General features: G+C 45.1%; 2 protein-coding genes across 3 annotated transcripts in view; one reads left to right on the top strand and one right to left on the bottom strand.

Annotated features, from left to right (window-relative positions):
• LOC128365435 (GRAM domain-containing protein 2B) overlaps window positions 1-14,759 on the bottom strand; it is a 24,657-nt gene extending 9,898 nt beyond the window's left edge. The window contains exons 1-3 of one of the 2 annotated variants that reach the window (XM_053326179.1): window positions 14,621-14,759; window positions 817-942; window positions 350-437 (exon numbers count right to left, since the gene is read on the bottom strand). In XM_053326179.1, the coding sequence (XP_053182154.1) occupies window positions 350-437; window positions 817-942; window positions 14,621-14,718 (312 nt within the window). In that variant the 5' untranslated portion in view covers window positions 14,719-14,759. Of the gene's footprint in view, window positions 1-349; window positions 438-816; window positions 943-4,901; window positions 5,082-14,620 lie in introns of those variants that run through there. The other variant, XM_053326180.1, reaches the window with a different exon arrangement.
• Window positions 14,760-20,598: 5,839 nt separating this feature from the next.
• znf608 (zinc finger protein 608) overlaps window positions 20,599-22,500 on the top strand; it is a 113,381-nt gene continuing 111,479 nt past the window's right edge. The window contains 6 exon segments of the mRNA XM_053326193.1: window positions 20,599-20,811; window positions 20,813-21,103; window positions 21,105-21,224; window positions 21,226-21,306; window positions 21,368-21,445; window positions 21,448-21,522. Of these exon segments, the coding sequence (XP_053182168.1) occupies window positions 20,605-20,811; window positions 20,813-21,103; window positions 21,105-21,224; window positions 21,226-21,306; window positions 21,368-21,445; window positions 21,448-21,522 (852 nt within the window). The 5' untranslated portion in view covers window positions 20,599-20,604.

Genomic DNA, 22,500 nt, shown 5'->3' with positions numbered 1-22,500 from the left:
CATATCTTATCTTATATCACATTTTATTTTGGAGTTCAAGGACCAACCACGTCTTTTTGTCTTTTAATTTGAAAGGATTTGGCCTTGAACTGAGGACATGACCTCAGTATCCTCCTTAGCTGCAGCCCTCCTACAGATGACATCAGCGTGACCCACTGAACTGTCCCGATGTGCTCTGGTAGAAATAATCAATAAGATAACAAAACGCTGTCTGGAAAAAAGTCATTAGAGATTATAACCTGATATGAACAACCTGGAAAAACAAGTGTGTGAGAACGACTCCGTGCTGTTAATGTTTTATAGCTGTAATAAAAAGATGAGCTCATAAATCATAATCCATAATCCTCACCTGGCTGTAGTGAGACTTCTTCCTCTCTAACTTGGAGTCTGAGTCGGTCTGGACCTGAGTCAGCAGAGTGTGGTCGAAGGTCTTTGACCTGCAAATCAACCGAGGATGCATTCATTTATTACACATAGGACATTAACTAAAGTAAAACATACTAATACTGACTTATACAACACTAAATAAACAGTTATAGCATGTATTATATAACTGTTTGATTGCCTGTGACCCTTTGCACTCTAATACAAGTGTACTTTAATTATATAACGCTACTTTTTACACTGCAGGACACCAAGTAACTTAAAGAAAATGTGACATATATCATATTAAAAGTAATGAAAGGGATATAAAACATTAATTAAAGAAACTTCTAATAGATAATACAGATCACCACAGATCATCACATAGTATTTAAGTTTAAAGTTGCATGAATCCATTAGTTTTAATCAGTTGTGTTAGATCTGGTTTCCTACCTGATTAAAACCGGCTTCCTCTTGCTGGAGAGCTCGTGCTGCTCGGGTTCGACGGCCTGCAGATGCTCGTTGCTCGGCCTCCCGTTCCTGTGACGTTGTTCCTCTGCCATGTTCTCTACGTCTGAGCTGCAGAGCGACAGGAAGCAAGCGCAGATATCACCTCTCTTATCTCTTATTAAGCAGCAAGTAGGAAGGACATGCAGTAATGGCCAATGCAGAGATAAAAGCCATCCTAAAGAGGCTCTGGGATCGTTTAGTACTGCCTTTCTTTATGTAAATTACAAAAGTGACATAACCTGAATGTTGAATGTATAGCAAGGATTTATATAAAGCATCAATTGACATAAAACATAATGATCTTAAAAGGTTATAATAAAATATAAGATAAAAAGAATCTAAAAAAAAAGAATAAAACATTAAAGTGGAGAGTAAAAGGAAGGAAGGAAGGAAGGAAGGAAAGAAGGTAGTAGGGAGGGAGGAAGGAAGGTAGGAGGGAGGAGAGGAGGAGAGAAGGAAGGAGGGAAGGAAAGAAAGTGGGAGGGAGGAAGGAAGGACAGAAGGAAGGAAGAAAGGGAGGAGGGAAGGAAAGAAAGTGGGAGGGAGGAAGGAAGGAAGGAAGGAAGAAAGGGGGATGGAGGAAGGAAGGAAGAAAGGGAGGAGGGAGGAAGGACAGACAGAAGGAAGGAAGGAAGGAAGGAAGGACAGAGGGAAGGAAGGAAGGACAGAGGAAAGAAGGAAGGAAGGAGGGAGGGAGGAAGGACAGACAGACAGACAGACAGAAGTAAGGAAGGGAGGAAAGAAGGAACCGTAAAACCAGACTGGTTCAATTTGACCCGGAAGGATGACACAAAGGTTAAAGTGGTAAGAGTGTAAATTACCTCTTTAAAAATGGGTCAATCAGAAGCGATAGATATTTTATAAATGGTTAAAACTGAAGCACCAGAGCACCAGAGGAAGAGATACTGTGACTTTTAGTTGCTTTTAGTTTTAGTTGTTGGATCCTACATTTCCCATAATGCAAGCTGATGGTGTCTTTTCATTTCATAAGTCAGGATTCATATTTGAGATTTGATATTTGATTTGCTGCCATCATTAGACAACTCTAGATGGTTGTATGATTGCAGAATTGATTAATTGATGGTTAAAACATTGTGCACTAACAATTAACATTATATAGATACATTTAGGTTTAATCACTTTGACTCTGGCTGATGTAAAACGTCCTTATTTTTTAACATTTTCTTGTATTTTTGTGTTAAGAATGACCAAATCGGATACATTGGCTCTTTCAGAAAAGTATGAAAATCCAAGATGTAACTTTAGAAGTGTGTTTGAATGTTATTTACAAGGTGATTTTTGTATTTATGATAAGACAATATGATGTGAAAGATCCTCCCTGCTAGCCCAAGCTGATAAACCTGATGACATCACTATAAACTGATTAAACTGACTCATCACTACACAACAAGACAGTATATATAATAAGTATTAAACATATCAAATGAACATCTGTAAACCAGTGTTAGACATCGACTGAAACCCTGACTTTGGTTAATTCAATATGAACTGGCTGGCTCTGTCAGTGTGTATTTTGGCACTTTTCCACTACACAGTTCCAGCACGACTCGCCTCAACTCGGTTTCTTTTGCGTCTCCACTAGGGATAGTACCTGGTACCTGCTACTTTTTTAGTACCTGCTCTGCTGAGGTTCCAAGCAAGCTGAGCCGATACTAAATGTGACGTCACCAGACTGCCGGCCTCTGATTGGTCAGAGAGTCTTTACTGGAAGAGTCATGAGCCGTCCCACACAAGAATCAAACCCGCCATTTTTAAATACTAACAACAGCGTTACAGCGATTCGGTTTCTCTTCTCTTTGCTTTGTGTGTGACAGAAAGCCTCATACAGCAGCAGGAAGGAAGGAAGAAAGGAAGGAAGGAAGGAGGGAAGGAAGGAAGTGTCTGTGACAGAAAGACACATACAGCAGCAGGAAGGAAGGAAGGAAGGAGGGAAGGAAGAAAGGGAGGAAGGACAGATGTAAGGAAGGACAGAAGGAAGGAAGGGAGGAAGGGAGGAAGGACAGATGTAAGGAAGGACAGAAGGAAGGAAGGAACGAAGAAAGGAAAAAAGGAAGGTAGGGAGAACAGATGGAAGAAAGGGAGGAAGGAAGGAAGGAAGGAAGAACAGAAGGAAGAAAGGGAGGAAGGAAGGAAGGAAGGAAGGAAGAACAGAAGGAAGAAAGGGAGGGAGGAAGGAAGGAAGAACATAAGGAAGAAAGGGAGGGAGGAAGGAAGGAAGAACAGAAGGAAGAAAGGGAGGAAGGAAGGAAGGAAGGAAGAACAGAAGGAAGAAAGGGAGGAAGGACAGATGTAAGGAAGGACAGAAGGAAGGAAGGGAGGAAGGACAGATGTAAGGAAGGACAGAAGGAAGGAAGGAACGAAGAAAGGAAAAAAGGAAGGTAGGGAGGACAGATGGAAGGAAGGAACGAAGAAAGGAAAAAAGGAAGGTAGGGAGGACAGATGGAAGGAAGGAAGGAAAAGAATACAGGATGGCAAGTGGGCCAGATCATACCCCTCGGTGGGCCGTATCTGGCCCACGGGCCACATGTTTGACACCCCTGCTCTACAGCTACAAACACCAAACACCGCTATCACTACTCACACTGATGCTTTATAATTCCCTTCTTTTCTTCCTTCTTCCTTCCTCCCTCCCTCCTTTCCTTCCTTGCCTCCTTCTCTCTTTCTTACCTCCCTCCTTCCTTCTTTCCTCCCTCCTTTCCTTCCTTCTTCCTGCCTTTCCTTCCTCCCTCCCTCCTTTCCTTCCTTCTTTCCTTCCTCCCTCCTTTCCTTCCTTCTTCCTTCCCTCCTTCCTTCTTTCCTTCCTCCCGTCTTCCTTCCTCCCTCCTTAATAATAAGAAGTGAAGGAAGGAAAGACAAAAAGGCAAAAGGAAGGAGGAAGAAAGGGAGGAAGGACAGACTGAAGGACAGACAGACAGTCGGAAGGAAGAAAAGAAGGAAGGAAGGAAGGGAGGAAGGAAGGAAGAACAGAAGGAAGAAAAGGAAGAAGGACAGATGGAAGGAAGGACAGAAGGAAGGAAGGAACGAAGAAAGGAAAAAAGGAAGGTAGGAAGGACAGATGGAAGGAAGGAATGAAGAATGGAAAAAAGGAAGGTAGGAAGGACAGATGGAAGGAAGGAAATAAGAAGGGAATGAAGGAAAGACAAAAAGGCAAAAGGAAGGAGGAAGAAAGGGAGGAAGGACAGACAGTGAAGGACAGACAGACAGAAGGAAGGAAGGGAGGAAGGACAGATGTAAGGAAGGACAGAAGGAACGAAGGAACGAAGAAAGGAAAAAAGGAAGGTAGGGAGAACAGATGGAAGGAAGGAACGAAGAAAGGAAAAAAGGAAGGTAGGGAGGACAGATGGAAGGAAGGAAGGAAAAGAATACAGGATGGCAAGTGGGCCAGATCGTACCCCTCGGTGGGCCGTATCTGGCCCACGGGCCGCATGTTTGACACCCCTGCTCTACAGCTACAAACACCAAACACAGCTATCACTACTCACACTGATGCTTTATAATTCCCTTCTTTTCTTCCTTCTTCCTTCCTCCCTCCCTCCTTTCCTTCCTTGCCTCCTTCTCTCTTTCTTACCTCCCTCCTTCCTTCTTTCCTGCCTTTCCTTCCTCCCTCCCTCCTTTCCTTCCTTCTTTCCTTCCTCCCTCCTTTCCTTCCTTCTTCCTTCCCTCCTTCCTTCTTTCCTTCCTCCCGTCTTCCTTCCTCCCTCCTTAATAATAAGAAGTGAAGGAAGGAAAGACAAAAAGGCAAAAGGAAGGAGGAAGAAAGGGAGGAAGGACAGACTGAAGGACAGACAGACAGTCTGGAGGACTGGAGGACAGATGGAAGGAAGGAAGGAAGGAAAAGAATACAGGATGGCAAGTGGGCCAGATCGTACCCCTCGGTGGGCCGTATCTGGCCCACGGGCCGCATGTTTGACACCCCTGCTCTACAGTTACAAACACCAAACACCACCATCACAGCTTTATAACCCAGACATATTCTCTTTGACTCTCTCCTCCAGTCAGAAACTCACTGATAATCTCTTTCTTCATGCTTTGTGGCTCCTCTGTTAGACTTCCTGGTATCCTCCTGAGACGTCTGCTGGTTCACACACTGCTCTGTCATCACGCTCCTCAGCTTTTCTTTTCTTTTTTTTTTTTTTTAAAACCGATCAAACACCCGTCGGTCCTGCTCTCCTCTCCTCTCCTGCTCTCCTCTCCTGTCTGTCTGCTACTGTGAGAGGACTGAGAGGTGAACTCAACACTCAACCCTCAACCTGCAGCTCGAGCTCCTCCACCTGCCTGCTGCGGGAGTGTCTGCTCGGCCTGCTGGTCTCACACAAAGTCACAGCCAATCAGACGGCAGGAAGCTATGGGTGTGTGTGTGTGTGTGTGTCAGTGTGTGTGTGAGTGACAGTGTGTGTGTTTAAACCTTTGATCAGTGACATTTAACTCAGCTTTGTTTGAAGACTAAAGTTTAGTGTGTTTTTCTTGCTCCTGTGTGTGTGTTCCTGTACTCACTCTGTTCTGTTCTGAGATATTTAACCCTTTATAGGACACTCATTGAAAGGAAGGGAGGAAGGAAGGAAGGATGGAAGGAAGGAAGGATGGTAGGGGGGAGGAAAGAAAGAGAGAAGGAGGGAGGGAGGGAGGAAGGGAAGAAAGAAGGAAGGAAGGAAGAAGAAAGGGGGATGGAGGAAGGAAAGAAGGAAGGAAGGACGGAGGAAGGAAAGAAGGAAGGGAGGAGAGAAGGAGGGAGGGAGGGAGGAAGGACAGATGGAGGGAAGGAAGAGAGAAGGAGGGAGGGAGGGAGGAAGGGAAGAAAGAAGGAAGGAAGGAAGAAGAAAGGGGGATGGAGGAAGGAAAGAAGGAAGGAAGGACGGAGGAAGGAAAGAAGGAAGGGAGGAGAGAAGGAGGGAGGAAGGAAGGATGGTAGGGGGGAGGGAAGAAAGAGAGAAGGAGGGAGGGAGGAAGGGAAGAAAGAAGGAAGGAAGAAGAAAGGTGGATGGAGGAAGGAAAGAAGGAAGGAAGGACGGAGGAAGGAAAGAAGGAAGGGAGGAGAGAAGGATGGAGGAAGGAAGGATGGTAGGGGGGGAGGAAAGAAAGAGAGAAGGAGGGAGGGAGGAAGGGAAGAAAGAAGGAAGGAAGAAGAAAGGGGGATGGAGGAAGGAAAGAAGGAAGGAAGGAAAGGAAGGAAGGAAGGACGGAGGAAATAAGGAACGAGGGAGGGAGAAAGGAAAAGAGGAAGGGAAGAAAGAAGGCAGGGAGGAAGGAAAGGAAGGAAGGAAGGATATTTTGGGATATTTACAGAAGTTACCAAATATAATTATTTGCCCAATAAAGGGTTAAGTCTTTTTTTTTTTACCCCAACAGGATGAAATCTGATTCCTTTTCCCCCCTTTGTTGATGTAATGATGTATTTATGTATTTTTTTTCTTTACAGCAGCAGATGAATCCAGGACAGGAGTGTCAGGTAGAGAAAACACCTCATATATCAGGTTACACCGCCTGACTGCAGCTCAAGTTATACTGTAACACACCAGTCAACTAAAAGACTCTGGACTCATGTGACCTCAGACAGAAGGAAGGAAGGAAGGACAGAAGGAAGGAAGGAAGGAAGGGAGGGAGGAAGGAATGACAGAAGGAATGAAGTGAGGAAGGAAGGGAGGAAGGACAGAAGGAAGGAAGGAAGGGAGGAAGGAATGACAGGAGGAATGAATTGAGGAAGGAAGGGAGGAAGGAATGAAGGAAGGAAGGACAGAAGGAAGGAAGGAAGGAAGGAAGGAAGGAAGGAAGGAAGGAAGGAAGGAAGGAGAATATATTAGAGGATTATGGTAAAAATGTCTAAGTGGTGTAACCATAAAAACTTCCTCATATATCAGGTTACACCGCCTGACTGCAGCTCAAGTTATAACACACCAGTCAACTAAAAGACTCTGGACTCATGTGACCTCAGACAGAAGGAAGGAAGGACAGAAGGAAGGAAGGAAGGAGGAAGGAAGGAAGGAAGGAAGGGAGGAAGGAAGGAAGGAAGGAAGGGAGGAAGGGAAGAAGAAAGGAAGGAAGGAAGGAAGGGAGGAAGGGAGGAAGGGAGGAAGCAAGAAGGGAGGAAGGAATGACGGAGGAATGAAGTGAGGACGGAAGGAAGGAAGGGAGGGACGGACAGATGGAAGGAAGAAAGGAAGGAAGGAAGGAAGGAAGGAAGGAAGGAAGGAAGGAAGGAAGGAAGGAAGGAGAATATATTAGGAAGTTTATGGTAAAAATGTCTAAGTGGTGTAACCATAAAAACTTTGGAAGGAAGGAAGGGAAAGGAGGGAGGAGGATGGTAGGGAGGAAGGAAGGAAGGACAGAAGGAAGGAAGGAAGGACAGAAGGAAGAAAGGAAGGAAGGAAGGGAGGAAGAAAGGAAGGAAGGGAGGAAGGAATGACAGAGGAATGAAGTGAGGAAGGAAGGAAGGAAGGGAGGACGGACAGAAGAATGAAGGAAGGAAGGACAGAAGGAAGGAAGGAAGGAAGGAGAATATATTAGAAGTTTATGGTAAAAATGTTATAAAAAAGTGGTGTAACCCATAAAACTTTGGAAGGAGGAAGGGAGGGAGGGAGGGAGGAAGGAAGGAAGGAAGGAAGGTAGTAGGAGGGAGGAAGGGAGGAAGGAAGGAAAGAATGACAGAGGAAAGAAGGAAGAGAGGAAGGTAGGGGGGAGGAAAGAAGAGAGGAGGGAGGAAGGAAGGAAGGAAGGAAGGAAGGAGGGAAGGAAGAAAGGAGGAAGTAAGAATGGAAGGAAGGAAGGAAGGAAGGTAATAGGGAGGGAGGAAGGGAGAAGGAAGGTAGGAGGAAGGAGAGGAGGAGAGAAGGAAGGGAGGAAGGAAGGAAAGAATGACAGAGGAAAGAAGGAAGAGAGGAAGGTAGGGGGGAGGAAAGAAAGAGAGAAGGAGGGAGGAAAGAAGGAAGGAAGGAGGGAAGGAAAGAAAGTGGGAGGGAGGAAAGAAGAGCAGAAGGAAGGAAGAAAGGGGGATGGAGGAAGGAAAGAAAGAAGGGAGGAAAGAGAGAGGAAGGAAAGAAAGAGAGAAGGAGGAAGGAAGGGAGGAAGGACAGACGGAAGGAAGAAAGGAAGGACAGAGGAAAGAAGGAAGGAAGGAGGGAGGAAGGGAGGACGGACAGACGGAGGGAGGAAGGAAGGAAGGACAGAGGAAAGAAAAAAGGAAGGAAGGAGGGAGGGAGGAAGGAAAGAAAGAAGGGAGGAAAGAGAGAGGAAGGAAAGAAAGAGAGAAGGAAGGAAGGGAGGAAAGAAGAAGAACATGTTTAAAAGCTGCCTAAAAACAGGGTCAAAGGTCAAAGGTCAAAGTTCATGTAGGTATACGTACTAGTAATGGAAGGTCAACATACAGAATTTAACCTGTAGGTGCTTTACATTCTCACGTGTGTGTGTTTGTCTGTGTGTGTGTGTGTGTGTGTGTGTGTCTGTGTGTGTGTGTGTGTGTGTGTGTTTGTCTGTGTGTGTGTGTGTGTGTGTGTGTGTGTAACCTGAGCTGGCTGATATCAGCTCTGGGTTACTCGGCCAAAGCACAAACATGTTGTCAAGTTTTTCTCTTTGTCTGTCCTTCAATTTCAATATTTTCTTTCTACACACACACACACACACACACACACACACACACACACACACACACACACACACACACACACACACACACACACTTGTATACTTGTGAGGCCCCTCAGTGTTATATATATAATACATTCCCCAACATCTAAACCTAATTTTAAAAGGACTAGTTCGACATTTTAATCACTTTCTCTACAAACCTCCTGAATGTAAATTAATGTATTTGGCAAATGAGCATATCAGTCAAATGTCTCGTCTGGCAGTATAATATCAGCCTTTTTCTTTCTTTGGTTAGATTTAAGTGACTTGAAATATGAGACGTCACATTTACTTTTTTAACATTTAACCGCAACATGATTGAGATTTTAAAACTCGTCTTAAAACCCATTTTTCTTCCTTGGCTCTCAACCGTGCATGAGACTCTGCTCCTGTTTTAGTGTTTTATGGTTTGTTTGTTTTTTAATTATTGTTTTATTGTTTTTAATTTGTTTTAAAAACAATAAACAATTATTTTAGCAAACACTTTGTTTCAGCTGTGAGATAAAATGTTTCCTTTCATCTGTTTAACCCTCCTGTTGTCCTCCAGTCAAGGAAGGAAGGGAGGATGGAGGAAGGAGAGAGGAAGGATGTAGGGGAGGAAGAAGGAAAAGGAAGGAGGGAGGAAGGAAAGAAGGAAGGGAGGGAGGAAGGAAGAGAGGGAGGATGGAAGGAGGAAGAAGGAAAGGAAGGAGGGGAGGAAAGAAGGAAGGAAGGAAGGAGGGAGGGAAGGAGGGAGGGAGGGAGGGGGGAAAGAAGAAAGGGAGGAAGGAAAGAAGGACAGAGGAAATAAGGAAGGAAGGAGGGAGGGAGGGAGGATGGAAGGAAGGGAGGAGGGGAGGAAGGACGGAGGAAAGGAAGGACGGTAGGAGGGAGGGAAGAAGAAAGGAGGGAGGGAGGGAGGGAGGGAGGGAGAAAGGAAAAGAGGAAGGAAGGAAAGAAGGACAGAGGAAAGAAGGAAGGAAGGAAGGAAGGAAGGAGGGAGGGGGGAAAGAAGAAAGGGAGGAAGGAAAGAAGGACAGAGGAAATAAGGAAGGAAGGAGAGAGGGAGGGAGGATGGAAGGAAGGGAGGAGGGGAGGAAGGACGGAGGAAAGGAAGGACGGTAGGAGGGAGGGAAGAAGAAAGGAGGGAGGGAGGGAGGGAGGGAGGGAGGGGGGAAAGAAGAAAGGGAGGAAGGAAAGAAGGACAGAGGAAATAAGGAAGGAAGGAGAGAGGGAGGGAGGATGGAAGGAAGGGAGGAGGGGAGGAAGGACAGGACGGTAGGAGGGAGGGAAGAAGAAAGGAGGGAGGGAGGGAGGGAGGGAGGGAGGGAGGGAGGGAGGGAGGGAGAAAGGAAAAGAGGAAGGAAGGAAAGAAGGACAGAGGAAAGAAGGAAGGAAGGAAGGAAGGAAGGAGGGAGGGAGGATGGAAGGAAGGGAGGAGGGGAGGAGGGAAGGAAGGAAGGAGGAAAGACGGAGGAAAGAAGGAAGGACGGAGGGAGGGAGGAAGGAAAGAGAGAAGGAAGGAAGGAAGGAAGACTGCAGTATTTCCTCCACTTCCTCCTCATCAAACTAACTGATGCAAACATCTGTCTGTTTTATGCTCTTTGTCACTGAGGTTGTTCATATTTGCATATCTGGGGTCAGATTGTGGTTCTGGTGGATTTGAGAGCTTCTTATTTCCAGTAAAGAAGTGAAATCCTGCTTCTGCTTGAATGGATGAACTGAAAGACTGTGTGTGTGTGTGTGTGTGTGTCTCTGTGTGTGTATATTTTAAAAGCTTTAAATCATGTAAATATATTCCAGCAGAGCTCCAGAACAGAAATATACAAATATAGAAATATAAAGTATTCAGCCTCTTGGATGTTTTCCCCTTTTATTGCTTTTATAAACTGAATCATGGTCGATATAATTTGGCATTAAAATCAAAGTGAATATAGATTTATACAAAGTAATGTCAGTTAATTAAAAATATATAATGTATAATAGTCTCCTTTAATCTAAACCTATAACTCTAAACATCCTTTTAACCTTCATGTCGTCCTTCCTTCCTTCCTTCCTCCCTCCTTCTCTCTTTCTTTCCTTCCTCTCTCTTTCCTCCCTTCCCTCTTTCTTTCTCTTCTTCCTTCCTTCCTTCCTCCTTTCCTTCCTTGTCTTTTTCTTTAACCCTCCTGTTGTCCTCAGGTCAAGGAAGGAAGGAAGGGAGGAAGGAAGGAAGGACGGAAGGAAGGAAGGAACAGTCAAAAGAGAGATGGGGTCAATTTGACCCAGGAGGACATATATACATATAACCCACGTGTGTGTGTGTGTGTGTGTGTGTGTGTGTGTGTGTGTGTGTGTGTGTGTGTAACTAGTGTTTGCACTCAGTGTGTAAACAGAAGAAGAAGAACTTTGAAACACAAACACTGTATGAAGTGCAGCTCTCAGCGTGTTTTCACTCTCAGAGAGGAGCAGCTGGACTTACTGCCATTACCAAAGAATTTATACTCCAGGTCAAGGAAGGGAGGAAGGAAGGAAGGAAGGAAAGGAGTAAGGAAGGAAGGAAAAGAGGGAGGAATGAAGGAAGGAAGGAGGGAGGGAGGGAGGAAAGGATTAAAGAAGGAAGGAAGGAAGCAGGGATGGAGGGAGGAAGGAAGGAAAGGAGTAAGGAAGGAAGGAAAAGAGGGAGGAAGGAAGGAAGGAAGGAAGGGAGGGAGGAAGGAAGGAAGGAAGCAGGGATGGAGGGAGGAAAGAAGGAAAGAAGGAAGGAAGGAAAAGGAGAAGGAAGGAAGGAAGGAATTGACCCCAAATTGACCCCATCTGTTTTGACTGTTCCTTCATTGCTTCTGTCCTTCCATCCTCCATCCTTCTTTCCTTCCTCCCTCCTTCTCTCTTTCATTCCTCCCTCCTACCTTCCTTATTTCCTCCTTCCTCCCCCCTTCTTTCCTTCCTCCACCCTTCTCTCTTTCATTCCTCCCCCCTACCTTCCATCTTTCCTCTGTCCTTCTTTCCTCTCTTCCTTTCTTCCATCACACCACCTCACACTAGTTCACTGGAAACACCGAGCAGTGACGTTGTAGCTGATGCATTTGAAGATTACGCTTTTTAAATGGGAGTAAATTAGAGCCAGGGATTTTTTTTGGAGGTAGCATCTAGTGGCCATTTGTGGTATTGCACTTTAAAGGTAATTGAGCCTCAAGCCGTGTTAGTTGCAGCTTGTTCTGAATGCATGAACACCTCAATGAGTCAACGTGTGCTTTGGGCCACAAAACTAGGGGAACCACATCTTTACAGAGAACATCAGAGCTACTAACAACCTGTCCTGCAGCATTTTCTGAAAGCAAAGATTCTCACTCACTTTAGAAAATGAGCTCCTGTCAAAGAAAACTTCTGCAGTGTCTCGTCCTCAGATGTGAGAAGACATTTCTTACTGATTGTGTTAACTACATGAAAACAGCTCCACTTAGCTGGATAGGAGAGAGAGAGAGAGAGGAAGGAGAGGAGAGAGAGGAGAGGAGAGGAGAGAGAGAGAGAGGAAGGAGGGGAGAGAGAGAGGGAGGAAGGAGAGGAGAGAGAGGAAGGAGAGGAGAGAGAGGAGAGGAGAGGAGAGAGAGAGAGAGGAAGGAGGGGAGAGAGAGAGGGAGGAAGGAGAGGAGAGAGAGGAAGGATAGGAGAGAGAGAGGAAGGAGAGGAGAGAGAGAGAGAGAGGAGAGAGAGGAAGGAGAGCAGAGAGAGAGGAGAGGGAGGAAGGAGAGGAGAGAGAGAGGAGAGAGAGGAAGGAGAGGAGAGAGAGAGAGAGAGAGAGAGGAGAGAGAGGAAAGAGAGGAGAGGAGAGGAGAGGAAGGAGAGGAAGGAGAGGAAAGAGAGGAGAGGAAGGAGAGGAGAGAGAGGAGAGGAGAGAGAGGAAGGAGAGGAGAGAGAGAGAGGAAGGAGAGGAGAGAGAGAGAGGAAGGAGAGAGAGGAAGAGGAGGAGAGGAGAGAGAGGAAGGAGAGGAGAGGAGAGAGAGAGAGAGAGAGGAAGGAGAGGAGAGAGACAGAGAGGAGAGGAAAGGAGAGGAGAGAGAGGAAGGAGAGGAGAGAGAGAAAGGAGAGGAGAGGAGAGGAGAGGAGAGAGGAGAGGAAGGAGAGGAGAGAGAGGAAGGAGCTCTCCTCTCTCTCTCTCCCTCTCTCTCCTCTCCTTCCTCTCTCTCCTCTCTCCTTCCTCTCTCTCCTCTTCCCCTTCCTCTCTCTCCTCTCCTTCCTTCCTCTCTCCTTCCTCTCTCTCCTCTCCTTCCTCTCCTCTCCTCTATCCTTCCTTTCTCTCCTCTCAACCCCAACCAGTCGAGGCAGATGTTCTCCCACTCTGAGTCTGGTTCTGAGGTTACTTCCTGTTAAAAGGGAGTTTTTTCTCTCCACTGTGTCTCATGTGGGAATGTTGGGTCTCTTTAAAGTTAAAACCTGAAGAGTTTGGTTTAGAACCTGCTCTATGTGGAAAGAGCCTTGAGATAACTCTGTTGTGATTTGACGCTATACAAATAAAGATTGATTGATTGAAACGCTACAGGACTGGATGCTTAATATCAAACCCCTTGTCAGATTTTAGAAGAAAAGGACCTTTAACTTGAGAAAAAATAGACATTTCTTACCGGTGATTTCTTACCTTCCTTCCTTCCATTTGTCCTTCCTCCCTTCCTGTCATCTTTCCTTCCTGTCTTTTTTCCTTCCTTCCTTCCTTGCTCCCTTCCTTCCATCTGTCCTTCCTTCCTTCCATCTTTCCTTCCTGTATTCTTTTCCTTCCTTCATTCCTTCCTCCCTTTCATCTTTCCTTCCTGTCCTTTTTTCCAACCTTTCCATTCTTTTCTTTCTTCCCTCCTCATTTATTCTTTCCTTCCTTCCATCTGTCTTCCCTTTCTTCTCCTTCTCTTTCCTTCCTTCCTTCCTTCCATTTGTCCTTCCTCCCTTCCTGTCATCTTTCCTTCCTGTCTTTTTTCCTTCCTTCCTTCCTTCCTTGCTCCCTTCCTTCCATCTGTCCTTCCTTCCTTCCATCTTTCCTTCCTGTATTCTTTTCCTTCCTTCCACCTTTCTTTCCTCCCTTCCTGTCTTTTTTTCCTTCCTTCCATCTTTCCTTCCTGTATTCTTTTCCTTCCTTCATTCCTTCCTCCCTTTCATCTTTCCTTCCTGTCCTTTTTTCCAACCTTTCCATTCTTTTCTTTCTTCCCTCCTCATTTATTCTTTCCTTCCTTCCATCTGTCTTCCCTTTCTTCTCCTTCTCTTTCCTTCCTTCCTTCCTTCCATTTGTCCTTCCTCCCTTCCTGTCATCTTTCCTTCCTGTCTTTTTTCCTTCCTTCCTTCCTTCCTTGCTCCCTTCCTTCCATCTGTCCTTCCTTCCTTCCATCTTTCCTTCTTGTATTCTTTTCCTTCCTTCCACCTTTCTTTCCTCCCTTCCTGTCTTTTTTTCCTTCCTTCCATCTTTCCTTCCTGTATTCTTTTCCTTCCTTCATTCCTTCCTCCCTTTCATCTTTCCTTCCTGTCCTTTTTTCCAACCTTTCCATTCTTTTCTTTCTTCCCTCCTCATTTATTCTTTCCTTCCTTCCATCTGTCTTCCCTTTCTTCTCCTTCTCTTTCCTTCCTTCCTTCCTTCCTTCCATTTGTCCTTCCTCCCTTCCTGTCATCTTTCCTTCCTGTCTTTTTTCCTTCCTTCCTTCCTTCCTTGCTCCCTTCCTTCCAACTGTCCTTCCTTCCTTCCATCTTTCCTTCCTGTATTCTTTTCCTTCCTTCCACCTTTCTTTCCTCCCTTCCTGTCTTTTTTTCCTTCCTTCCATCTTTCCTTCCTGTATTCTTTTCCTTCCTTCATTCCTTCCTCCCTTTCATCTTTCCTTCCTGTCCTTTTTTCCAACCTTTCCATTCTTTTCTTTCTTCCCTCCTCATTTATTATTTCCTTCCTTCCATCTGTCTTCCCTTTCTTCTCCTTCTCTTTCCTTCCTTCCTTCCTTCCATTTGTCCTTCCTCCCTTCCTGTCATCTTTCCTTCCTGTCTTTTTTTCCTTCCTTCCTTCCTTCCTTGCTCCCTTCCTTCCAACTGTCCTTCCTTCCTGTATTCTTTTCCTTCCTTCCACCTTTCCTTCTTTCATTCCTTCCTCCCTTTCATCTTTCCTATAGAAATAGACATTTCTTACCGGTGATGTCCATCAGTGTTGGACGGAGAACGGGAATATTTGGACATGGTGTTTCTTCTTGTGAATTGATAGAAGTCGTTGGTGTTGTAGTTCTCCATCGCAACAGAAGTCACTTCACGCTTCACACAGGAAAACCTGAGTCTCGCCGAGTTCAGAACTTCTATCTGGAGTTAGCTGACTGCACCTCCTTCTAGTCCATGTTATATGTTATATGCTCCACGTGTGCAGTATTTGTCTGAACTATATACACAGTGCTGGACACATGAGGGGTAAAGAATGACACACGCCTCCTTTTCCTATGTAAACCAAACATTACCTTACATGTCTGTGGTTGGCTTTACGTCGGCTCTGTTTGTTTGGTTTGAGTGTGAGTGTACAGAGTGTGACTAAAACATACCGTCAGCATTTCTCTGAATCTACATCCTGCCCTACATCTTTTATCAGCCACTCTGGTCACTGACTGACAAGCCGACTGTGTTTTTCACTGACGGTGCAAAAACAAAAAAACAGAAAACTCCAATTTCCATTTGGGAAATGTCCGACAGGTCAAAGGCAGAGATGTCTTACAGTGAATATTTTTGGAGGGGAAACAGTTCACCCAAGCTGTAATTATATGCTTTGGCTTCTATGTTTAAGATCAAACTCTCTCCTGTTAGTAATTATCTGTAGCTATAACCTAATGACACTTATTAACACTATATTGCATTAAATAGCAATAATGAGCAAGAAAATGTTTCCCAAGATGCTTTAAACTATGGGCTAACATTAGCTGGTTAGTAGGCCTGGCTATCATTTTAAAATTTATGATATTACTACTATTACTACACAGTTCCGGCACGACTCGACTCGACTCGACTCGACTCGTTTTTTTTGTGTTTCCACTAGGGATAGTACCTGCTACTGTTTAGTACCTGCTCTGCTGAGCTTCCAAGCGAGCCGAGCCAATACTAAATGTGATGTCATAAGACTGCTGGCCGCTGATTGGTCAGAAGAGTTGTCGCTGGAAGAGTCATGAGCCGTCCCACACAAGAATCAAACCCATAATGGAAAAAGTCGTTCCTGGGACCGAGTCGAGCCGAGTAGTGCTGGAACTGTGTAGTGGAAAAGCGCCATATCATGGCTTGAGGTTGCAGCCATTGTGGAAGAATGGCCTGCCTTAAAGTGCCACTGATGCTCTGACTCCTGTTCAAAAAGCCTTTTAATGATTAATTATGGTCTCAATCTCTAAATTCAGGCAGTTTAATTAGTGTGCTGGTGGTGACTTTAGAATTTATTGCTCTGTTATTATGATTTTCAGCCTTATAGTAGCTTTGATGATCTGCTGTGAGGGCGTTAACTGACAGCTAGCTCACCTGCTCCAGGACTCACTCTGAGCCGAACTACTGTAACAATATTAAACTTGATGATGTTACCTGACCTGGTTAGCTGAAGTGTGCACCGAGGTAGTGGAGCGTATTTCCAGAGAGTGAAAGGCAACACATGCTGGCTCCAAACGGAAAAAGATGGCGCTGACGATGAGCCAAGTGATGACTTGTATCCTGCATGTTTAACACAAACAGAAAACAGATTTAAGTAGTTAGCGTAAACACATTGGACATATTTGTTTAAAGACCGTGTAAAGTGAATTCAAACATTTTCTTCTAAACACATTAAATAGGTCATAAATGTATTTCTAAAAAAGGTGTAAAAAGCATTTCAACCATTTAGATTTGAATTGTGGAGCTAGGCTTCACAAACTGTGTTTCAAGATTTCTGTGTTCAGGATTTAGTGATTAGCATAAACCCGCCCCTGCTGCTGTAGAGGTAGAAATACATTCAGCACATACTACTACTACTACAGTCTACAGTTAGCCAGTTAGCAGAGCTAGCCGCTGAGTTAGCAGCTGAGTTAGCCACCAAGCTAGCCGCCGAGCTAGCAGCCGAGTTAGCAGCAGAAAGCTCTCAGATGTAGCGTCCATGTTTCTGGTAGAGGTGGTGACTTTGATTGACAGGTGACACTTGGTAGGGGGCGGGTCTTCAGTGTTTGGGAGCAGAGAAAGAGGCTGATTTTTACACAACTTTGAAGCCTAATTTCATATATTTGGCGATTTTTCTTAATCATTCAAATTTGGCAGGGTGGTTAACAACACACTTTTCTGTGGTATGTCAAACTCAGAACACATATTTATTCTTACTTTACACAAACTTTAAAGCATTTCTTGCAGCAGAGCATCAGAAGTAATCATCCTCACAGTGAAGTTTTTGGTTTTTGTCATATTCAGGTAGCAGCAAAGTAGGTCAAACTTTCATTTTCAAACACATTTTCAAACACATTTTCAGGCTTGGACTTGGACCAGTAGGCACTCACCACACCTGTGAGTATGACTCGGGTGATATCAGCGAAATTGGGCCATCAGGTAAAATGGGCCATTTAAGGTTTGAGCCTCTTCGCTCTTTAAAAGTTGACTGCAAAGTATTTCAAACTGTTGCCACAACTATTAGTCCTTCAGTGACGAGTCTGCTGATTCTTTATGTCTGGTTAATGTTTTTAGTAGGGCTGTCAAACGATTAATTTTTTAAATCGAGATTAATCGCAGAATTTCCATAGTTAATTGCGATTAATGGCGTTTTGAATTGCATGTTTAAAATCCTGTTATTTTCCATTTGAAGGCAGTTTTAAGCCCATAATGTAAAGCATTTCTTACCAGAGTGTCTTAACTGGGAATCAATCACGGCTCTGCTGCGACTCCCACACTCCAAAATGGTCCTTTGGTGGAGCTGAGGCTGGCTTGGCTGCACCTGGGTGTTTAGCGTGGAGGTGCTAACTCAAACTCCACGTACTCCGGTGGTAGTTAAACTCCGTTTGACACAGGTTGCATTTTACTTTTGACTTGTCAACTGAAGCGTCTGGAAGTGTTTTAAAGTTAAACAAGCCGTTCAAAAGTCCAGTAGCTCTCTTACTTTCCATCAGCGCGGTAGGTTTACTGCAGGAGGCCACTTCAAAGCATAGCGCTACAGCTAGAGGAGCCGTCTACGGGAGGGAAGGAAAGGAGGAAGGAAGGAAGGAAGGAAGGAAGGAAGGAAGGGAAGAGAAGACAGATGGAAGGAAGAGAAGATCAGAAGGAAGGAAGGAAGGAAGGAAAAGAAGACAAGGAGGAAGGGAGAAAGGAAGGTAGGAAGGACAGACGGAAGGAAGGAGAAGAGGGATAAGAAAGAAGAGAAGACCGGAGGGAGGGAAGGAAGGCAGGAAGGAAGGAAGGAAGGAAGGAAGGAAGAGAAGACAAGGAGGAAGGGAGAAAGAAAGGTAGGAAGGGCAGACGGAAGGAAGGAGAAGAGGGATAAGAAAGAAGAGAAGACCGGAGGGAAGGAATGAAGGAAGGAAGAGAAGACAAGGAGGAAGGGAGAAAGAAAGGTAGGAAGGGCAGACGGAAGGAAGGAGAAGAGGGATAAGAAAGGAGAGAAGACCGGAGGGAAGGAAGGAAGGAAGAGAAGACAAGGAGGAAGGGAGAAAGAAAGGAAGGAAGGACAGATAGAAGGAAGGAAGGAAAAGAGGAAGAAGGAAACTGGTTACGGTAGGTTTACTGCAGGAGGCCACTTCAAAGCATAGCGCTACAGCTAGAGGAGCCGTCTACGGAGGAGTAGAAGGGACAAAAAGGCTTGCAACATTAAAATGCGATTTATAAAAAATTAATGCGTTATGGATTGCATTAATCTAATCGCGATTAATGCATTAACTCTGACAGCCCAAGTATTTAGTTAAAAGATAAGGCTGATTATATACTTTCCTTTTACAATTTTAAACCAGAAATGCCAATTATTCGCCATATTTACAGATTTACAGTATCTTAATTGTCCTCAAATGTGACAATGTGATGCTTTTCTGTCGTATGATAATGAAGTGAAATGAATATCTTTGGTTTTTTGGACAGTTAGTAGGACAGCGATGTCCCGTGGGAAGTGATCACAGGCTTTATATTCACTATTTTATGACACATTATTGACAATATTTATTTGATAATGAAAATAATTGTGGGTGTGTGAACAAAGAAGAGCAGTTGGCAGTGCTCGAGGGTCCTGTGGGAGATAGATAATAAATTAGATCCAAGACAAAGTATTACTCAATCCTGGCAGACAAACAGATTATTATATCAGACTCCAAATGTTAGTATATTTGTTTCCTGCCTTTGAAAAATGCCTTTTTTCTAATGTACCTAATGTCTCTATGTTCTCTTTTGAATTGTCTAAATCAGGGGTGTCAAACATGCGGCCCGTGGGTCGAGAAGCGGCCCGCCGAGGGGTCCAATTCGGCCCACTTTCCTTCCTGTCTTTTTTCCTTCCTTCCTTCCTTCCATTTGTCCTTCCTCCTTCCATCTTTCCTTCCTGTAGAGGGGGAGAGAGAGAGAGAGAGAGGAGAGAGAGAGAGAGAGAGAGAGAGAGCGAGAGAGAGAGAGACAGAGGGAGATAGAGAGAGAGAGGGAGGGAGAAAGGGAGAGAGAGAGGGAGAGAGAAAGAGAGAGAAAGGGAGAGAGAAAGAGAGAGAAAGGGAGAGAGAGAGCGAGGGAGGGAGAGAGAGAGACAGAGAGAGACAGGGAGAGAGAGAGAGAAAGAGGGAGAGAGAAAGAGAGAGAAAGGGAGAGAGCGAGGGAGGGAGAGAGAGAGACAGAGAGAGACAGGGAGAGAGAGATGAGAAAGAAGGGAGAGAGACAGAGAGAGAGAGAGAGAGAGTGAGATAGATAGATAGGGAGAGAGAGAGAGAGAGAGAGAGAGAGAGAGAGAGAGAGAGAGAGAGAGAGTAAGGGAGAGCGAGAGAGAGATAGAGATAGAGGAGAGAGACAGAGGAAGCAGTTTAAAATAAGTCGTCTAGAGAGAGAGAGATTTCTTTCTTTGAATATGTCTCCATCACATTAGCAGCAGCTGAGTGACAATAAAACTGTGATTTACACATTTGATGTTGAACAATTTACAAGTAAAACCGCCTCCTGAGACCAATCAGAGAGAATCAGTGGAAAATCAACGCAGCAGCGCCCCCGTGTGGCCGAACTGTGAAATGACTCAATCTTTTTCTTTTTTTCCCCCCTCCTCAATATAAAAAAAATCTCATTTGTGGCTTCAGATATTAGTAGTGTGTGTGTGTGTGTGTGTGTGTGTGTGTGTGTGTGTGTGTGTGTGTGTGCGTGTGTGTGTGTAAAAACAAAAAAAAGCAAAAATAATCTTTATATTACTTATTTTAAAATGGGAAATGATCCGATTTTTAGTGTAAATTCAGACGTATCTGTGTGTTTTGTATGACTCCATCACACCTTCTAACCCCCCCCCCCCCCCCCCCCCCCCCCCCCCCAACCCGGAAAGATATATTAATACATAGTATAAATAGTATAGTATAATAATAATAATGGTTCAGAATAAACAATCGCAGATTTCTACCCTGAGCTCTGAGAAAGTTAATGAACCCTGAGAGACAGATTATATATTAATGACACAACTATCTAAAGTACATTAAAGCTGTTCAAATAAAAACCATTTGAACCTGTAGCATAAATGTTTGTCCCAATAATGTTATTAATAATATTGGGGGAAGTATTACATTATTAGATTCTGCATAAATAAAGTTAACCCAATAATGTAATAATCTCTAATAATAATGTTAATGTAATCATTTATTACATCATTATAGGGGAAAAGCACTTTATTGCATGATCAGGTTTTTTTTATTAATTGAGTTATGAGGTTTTATTTATTACATTATTGGGATATTTATCACATTATCAGATTCTACAGGGCTCCAAAAATCATTTAAGTCATATAAAAATCATTTTAAGGGGAAAAAAACAGTAATTTATTTATTTTTAGGGGTGCTGGGATCATATTTAGGGTGCTAGAGCATCTGTAAAGCAGGCCTGATCCAGCAGCATGTTGTGTGCACACTGCGGCTGGCTGGCTGCGCTGACAATGACTTGAATGCTGATTATTGTGGAGATCGACAAAGGAGACAAGGAAAGGAGGAGATGAACCGTTTCCTGAGAGCTGAGGAGAATGGAGGGCTGCTGACGGACTGCAGGGAGCTGTCACACAACCACACAGCCTCATCCTCCTCCTCCTCCTCCTCCATCTCCATCACCTACTCCTCCTCCTCTTCCTCCTCCTCCTCCTCCTCCTCTTCCTCCTCCTCCTCTTCCAGCGCCGCTGGCTCAGCCGACAGAGACGCGGCCCTGCCCCTCGCTCCAGACCCGGGGACCTGTCGGCGGTGGCAGCGGCGGGTCGGAGCCGAGGTGTGGAGATGCTTTCAGCGGTCAGCAGAGACGTGGAGGGCGGTGGCGGCGGCTGCGGACGGCGGAGGAACCGGCACCGGCAACACCAACAACAACAATAATAATAATAAACTGCGTCTCCGAAGTGACCACGGCCTCTCCTTCTGCGACATGCACCAAAGGCAAGGAGGAGAGGAAAGGGAAAAACGTGATCCGGGGCTGGAAGAGGGAGAGGGAGAGGGAGCGGGAGCGGGAAACGGGAGAGAGACAGGGAGAGAGGAGAGGGTCCTCCTGTCCGGACGAGGAAGGAGAAGCCCGGCGATGGCTGCGCGTCTCCTCCTCCTCCTCCCTCCGTCTTCCTCTCATCATCGTTGCGCCCTGCCCGAGCATCATCTGTGCCGAGACGGCCCCGGACCCGGACACTGCCACTGCCTCCAGGACTCTCCAGGATCATGGGGGATAACAGCAGCAGCATCAGCAGCACCGGGCAAGTGGCCACGGCAACAATATCAACAATAACAATAATAATAATAATACTTCTAGCAGCGGGAGTAACGGCGCCAATAAAAGCACCGGATCTCTGGATTGTGGAGTTAAAGCAGCGGCGGTGCTATTGTTGTCAGACGGCAGCATGACGACACGCCGTCCGCCAAGAAACACAGAGGAGCGGAGAAGGTAAGCTGCTATTTTATTGTCTGGAGGCAAAAATAATTAAACACACACACACACACACACACACACACACACCACAGCAGCAGCCATAACAATGATAAATAAACAACACACACACACACACACACACCTGCAGCTGATCTGTGCGTAAAACACGTCCCCAGACTGTTTATACATGAAAAGGGAGAAAAGGAAGGAAGGAAGGAGAGAAGGAAATGTGATTTTTAAAAAATATATATTCAGAGCACACACACACACACACACACACACACACACACACACACACACACACACACATAGAGAGTCTGTCAGATGCAGGTGTGAAGGCCCCACAAAGAAGCCTGTACAGCAGCAGCAGACACACACACACACACACACACACACACACACACACACACGACACACACACACACACTCACACACACACACACACACACACACACACACACACACAGCAGGAATGTTTAAATGGATGGATGGATGGATGGAATGGATGGATGGATGGATGGGATGGATGGATGGAGATGGAGGGATGACCGGCCCTGCCTGCCTGCCACATGATATTTATTCTCTATTGTTGTTGCTCGTGGCTGGTGTCATTGTTCCTATCTGTGTGTGTGTGTGTGTGTGTGTGTGTGTGTGTGTGTGTGTGTGTTGTGTGTCTGCTGATATTTACCATGCTGGATGTACAGAGAAGGATTTTTTGTCTTTTTTTTTTTTTTTGAGGGAAGAAGGAGAAGGAGGAGGAGGAGGAGGAGGGGGAGAGGAAGCAGCAGCATCAGCAGCAGCAGCAGCAGTAGTAGTGTGTCCTGTCCTCCATCTCCATCCTCCTCATCCTCCTCTTCTTCTTTCTCCTTCTTCTATCGGAAGCATTGAATCCAAACCTCGGAGATTAAGAGGAGGAACTATTTCCGTGTGTGGCTGCAACTCAGCAAGCAGCAGGCGTGAGAGAATACAAATTAACCTCCTATTTTCTTTTTT

This window comes from Scomber japonicus, chromosome 9 (assembly GCF_027409825.1).
Source record: "Scomber japonicus isolate fScoJap1 chromosome 9, fScoJap1.pri, whole genome shotgun sequence".
Taxonomy (NCBI): domain Eukaryota; kingdom Metazoa; phylum Chordata; class Actinopteri; order Scombriformes; family Scombridae; genus Scomber; species Scomber japonicus.
This window is presented reverse-complemented; position numbering and strand designations above follow the sequence as displayed.